This window comes from Eurypyga helias, unplaced genomic scaffold (assembly GCF_000690775.1).
Source record: "Eurypyga helias isolate BGI_N326 unplaced genomic scaffold, ASM69077v1 scaffold36638, whole genome shotgun sequence".
Lineage (NCBI taxonomy): Eukaryota > Metazoa > Chordata > Aves > Eurypygiformes > Eurypygidae > Eurypyga > Eurypyga helias.
In genome coordinates this window covers 256-5363 of record NW_010268208.1, presented here as the reverse complement: position 1 = coordinate 5363, position 5108 = coordinate 256, and the positions used below count along the sequence as shown (strand labels likewise).

Sequence of the window (5108 nt, the reverse complement as noted above, 5' to 3'; positions counted from 1 at the left end):
CCGCCTTATCAGCTGACGGCGCAAACACCAACATCTATTTTAGGTCCGGGCGAGCATCCAAAAAACGAGGCTGATGAAAGCCCGTCGGTGTTTTCCTTGTGCCAAGGGCAAAGGACGGGGAGGTGGTAACGAAAACGCTGCCTTCCCCCCTCCCTTGGCATCCTCCGTCTCCTTTCTTCGTGTTTGCTCCGTGGGGGCGAGCTTGTGGCGGTCCCTGGGGGGTTGCAAACGTGGGTGTTCGGGTGAGCGTGGGGGCAGAGCTGAGCCGGCGCGTTTGCCCGGTGGGAATTACCCCCGGGGGTTTTTTTTCTTGCAATCCTGCTTATCTTTGCACGGCTGCAAGAAGAAAAGGCGTTGCCGGAGTAACGCCGCAAAAATAAATCAACTGCAGCAAAATAAATCAACCGCAGCAAAAGAGAAAGAAAACCCGGTAGTAGCTTCTTCCCTTCTTCCTAGGAGAAAATCCAGGGACGCTTGGATTTCCTGAAAAAGGAGAGGCAAGAGCTGCTGGAGTTCAAAGTGAACGATGACAAGAAAACCCAGGAGCTCTTGGTGCGTGTTCAGCGCTGTGCTCGGGGCCGGGGGTGTTGGGGGGTTAGGACCCACCGAGACACCCCATCTCCTCCTTACCAAGGGCTCTGTCAGCGCCCGAAAAGGGGAGATTATAGGTTATATGGAAAAATAGGTTTTCTCCTTCTTTCGCCATCAGCGTTGCCAACTTGGATTTTGGAAGACCAAGGGGATGGGTGCTGGAGCATCCCTGAGCGCGAGGCTGGCTCTGGGGCTTCTTCATCCTTCATCCCTCTTCATCCCCTTCCTCAGCCCACGGGGCAGCAGACGGCAGCGCAGTATTTGCTGCAGGAAACCCCCCCCACCTCCCCTAACACTCCCCCCCAGACCATCACCCTCAAGTCAAAATCGCCACCAGGTCACCCTCAGCCCAAATTTCTGCTCGACCATCTCCGCCCAACGGGTTTATTACCACAATTTGAGGGTTTGGGTTTGGGTTTTTTGTGTTTTTACGGTTGGCAGGGCTTGAAAAAGCACCAGCCTGCCAAGAGCCGCCGTTTCATACGTGATGCGAAAGGCAGAGCGTGAAGGCCGGGTTTTTTGAGGGCCAGGTGGACCTGTCGGACCTGTGCTGAAGGGCACGGTAGAGCGAGGCAAGGAAAACACGTTCCACCTCGCCCGTGCTGCCAAAGGGTGCGTTTCCCAGAGAAAAATGTTCCCCTTTGTCCCTGGGCTTTGTCTCAGAAGGGGACTTGTTGCTCTGCTGGTGGTGATGACCCAAGTAGGAACCAGGATATTGGCAGAGGAGATCTTGGCAGGGCAGGGAGGGAGAAATACTGCTCCGAGTGGGTTCTCCTACGCAACCCCTTCCCCCCAGCTCGGGTGGTGGGGCCAGGAGATGATGACAGATTGGTGACACCTCTCGGTCACCGCTCCCAACCTCTTCCTTGAATGCTGATCTCCCCCACCACCTCAGGGGGGATAGGGGGAAGCCTACGTGTCCATTGTAGAACAGAAAACCCACCTCAGATCTGCTGTGGAGGTGAGGTACCCCCCCCAGGCGCAGTTTGGTGACCTCTTCTCTCCAGAAAAGCCTGTGGGGATGCAGCTGCAAGGCAGATAACGGCTATTTGTGGAGTAACGACCCACGGCCTTTGCTCTCCCATCCCTTTTCAAGACCTTTGTCCAGGTGTGCCACACAAAATATCTCCTCGTCCCTCCCCAGCTGAAGGCGCCCGTCGCCAGCGAGCAGCAGCCATGACACTCTCAGGTGCTCCAGATTCACCAGGTGGCCTTTATCCGCCCCAAAATCATTGCACCCGCTTAAACCCATTTTTTTTTTCCCGACATGCGTTCCCAGAAAACCATCGAGAACGAGCGGCAGAAGCTGCTCTCGGAGTTCGAGAGGCTGCGGCAGTTCCTGCACGACCAGGAGCACATCCTCCTGGGGCAGCTGGAGAAGATGGAGAAGAACATTGCCAAGAGGCAGAACGAGAACATCACCGACCTCTCCAAGGAAATCACGCTCCTCAACAAGCTCATCACGGAGCTGGAGGAGAAAATCCAGCAGCCCATGCTCGAGTTCCTCAAGGTGAGACAGAATAAGCCTTCAGCTTTGAGTCTTGACCCTGCTTCCTCCTTTTTTTAATGTGTTTCTGGATCCTGTAGAGGAGTTTTGAGGATAAAAGTCCCTTTTTTTTTCTTTCTAATGAGCAGATGGCACCTGGCTCGGTGCCCTGAGCTCTGCTACGTCAGCAATAACACACAGCAACCCTCTCTGGCTCAGGAACACCCTGAAACAGCGGTGTCCTCTTCATATTTACTAGCCTCTGACATATTTTTCTCCCGTGAATTTGCCTGGACCTTTCTAGCATCCCGTAAATTCCTGCTTCGAGGTGTTCAGAGCTGAATCAGACCTTGCGTGAAGAGCCACCACATCTAGATCCCTAAACCGGGCAACTCCTCCCGCGAAACCGGGTCTCGATGGGTTTGTGGCGTGCCAAATCCCAGATATCCACCGCCCCAGGCATTGGGAAGGGCTTGGGATGGAGTTGGGTGCAGGAGCACACGGAGCTGGGCTCCGCGAGACGCAGCTCCTTGCCAGTTTTCGCTGGCAGAGGGTGAGCAGAGCGGGGTTTTCAAGTCAAAACGAGCCGTTGACCAAGCGGGAAAGTGTGAGGGAGAGGGCAGATATTGATTGCACGGCAAGGAAAGGAGCTGGAGCAAATCCAGCCTTCCCTCTTACCCAAACTCTCCTTCGCCGGCGAAGTGGGGTTGGAAAAACAAACCTGAGCCGCCCACCCCAAAATCAAACAATCCTGTCCTCCTCCGAGCAGCAGAGAGAGGGCGAAGGGGTGACCTTCTTGAAGTTTTGGTTAAACTCGGTGGATTGAGCGGGTCTGCACGGGGTTAAACTCCCTCCCAGGCAGCGTTGGAAGCACTTTAAATATTTAATATTTACAGACGGTTTCGGTACTTGGCTACGGGTGAAAAAACCTCATTTCACGTGGTCTTTGCTCCACCGATGCACGCAAAAATGGTTCTGTAACAATGGGGGATATTTTTTTCTAAAAGGCCACGTCGGAATTCCTTAGCCAGCTCTCGAGACGTTTTCCAGCCCCTTGGGAGAGACGGGTGATGGCTTTGTGTTGCCTTTGAATCGCGTCCAACGTGCTGGCCACGCTCCGTGCCCTTCTTGATGTTAACGGCGTCAGAAAGGGAAAACCGTGTCACGGACTGGCCTGAGGGTGGGTTTCATCTCGGCGAATTTTTACCGTGTACCAAAACCCGACTATCGATGGGTTTTTAACCCGTAATTCACCCGTTCTCAAATCATTTCCACTGTCGCAATATCCATCTCAGGGTGGGATGGATCACCCTTTGGAGACACCCTAAACACTTCTTAGTAGTGACCAGAGCGTGGAAGTCCAGATATCATGGAAAAATAGATGTTGCGGATTTAACGCCAATTTTTTAGGTGGCCAAGTCACGACGGATCGTGTCCCTCCGTCTCAGGTCGGTGGGTGCTTGCGGGTGTCTCCGTATCTCGAGATTTCACGTGGGGCAGGTTGACAAGACCTTCTGGGACGTGGAAGACCAGCAGAGAGGTCCCTAGAGCACCTCAAGGGCTGCCAGATGCCTCCACCTGGGTTCACAACCGCAATAATGGAATAGGAAACGGGGTTTTTTTTGCAGTCACCACCCTGGAAGATACCCCCCAACCCACCTGGGCAAGCTCTTTGGGCGATGGGTTGGATGACACACCTCCAGAGGCACCTTCCAGACTAAATCAGATCATGATTCGATGGGCATAAACCTGGAATGTTGTAGAGGGAAGCGTTTGGTTCCTCCCGCAGAAGCAGATGGGTCTCGGCTTGCTGCAGGCGCCGGGGTGGGATTTGGTGGGGTTGTGGCCTTCCGAAGCCGAAAGCGAACGCTTGAGGGATGGATCCATCCCTGCTCTTTGCAACCATAAGGGATGGACATCCTGGTTGGGTTCGGTGAAGGGGAATCGCTCTCGTGCCGTCTGAGCCGGGGCAGACGTAGTATGTGCTGAGCAGTGATGTCACTCAGTCTCTCTTTTTCCTTCCTAGGATGTCATGAGCATCATAAGCAGGTAAGGAGCGCTGCTTCTCCCCTTCTTTCATGCTTTTTGCCCCCAACCAGTGCTGTTTAAAGTCCAGATGCCAGAGGCAGGCACCGAGGTAGACGGAGGTTGCGTCCTGCCCGCTGCAAGCCCTGGGTCTCCTCCAACTTTTTGGAAAACTCAACGTTATCCCAAAGTCTTTTCTTACCGGGGAGTTTCTTCAAAGGTCAAGTGAGACCAGAAACCCCCAAGTCATCTTATTTCCCTCGCGGAATCCATCCAGGGCAACGGTTTATGCTCCAAAAATGAAATTTAAGCTGCAGCAGGAGCAGCTGAGTGGGGGTAACCCAGCACAGACACCCTTTCCGATGACCAGCCGGGGGGGTTTTTTTAAAATTGGACGTGCAAATCCCGGTGCCCTCAGCCCGGGGAGGGGTTGAAATCCCAGTGCCCTCCTCGCAATGCGGCGCTGAGAGCCCTTGGAAGGGTTGGGGGTGGGGTGGGGTGTGAGCATCGCACGGTGCCAACGGCAAGTGAAAAAAAAAAAAGACGTTTCGGGGGAGAAAACAATGATTTTCTCATTGTCTTTACGTTTTTTCTTTGCAGAAGTGACGACGTCAAGTGCCAGAAGCCTGTGCCAGTGTGCACGGACATGAAAATGCACATCTGCAATTTTTCCCTCAAAACCGTCGTCCTGGAGAAAGTCTTGAAGAAATTCAGAGGTACACGGAAACGAAAGCAGGGGGAGGGGGAGGGTGTTTTAAAATAGGTCTGGCCTTTAGCAGGTGTCGGGGAAGAGGGATGAGGAGTGCTGGGGATGCTGCGGATGGCTCGCGGTCCCTTGGCACGCGCCTGGCCGGCGGCACCGAAATAGGAGAATAAATCCTGTTGGGAAGGACTTGGGGAGATGGGGGTGAGCAGGAGACTCCCCCCGCCAGGCTGCCGGGGAGGGGGGATGCAGGAATTTTAAACCCTGAGCCTGGCACATGGATTTTGGTGCAATAAACCTTGC

General features: G+C 54.1%; 1 protein-coding gene across 1 annotated transcript in view; it reads left to right on the top strand.

Moving 5' to 3' along the window:
• The window catches only part of LOC104514124 (tripartite motif-containing protein 7-like), a gene marked incomplete at its 3' end in the record, with an annotated part of 5630 nt that extends 812 nt beyond the window's left edge, over positions 1–4818 (top strand). The window contains exons 2-5 of the mRNA XM_010157687.1: positions 457–552; positions 1871–2101; positions 4104–4126; positions 4703–4818. Coding sequence (XP_010155989.1) covers positions 457–552; positions 1871–2101; positions 4104–4126; positions 4703–4818 — 466 coding nt within the window. The remainder of the gene's footprint in view (positions 1–456; positions 553–1870; positions 2102–4103; positions 4127–4702) is intronic.
• Positions 4819–5108: the final 290 nt, after the last annotated feature.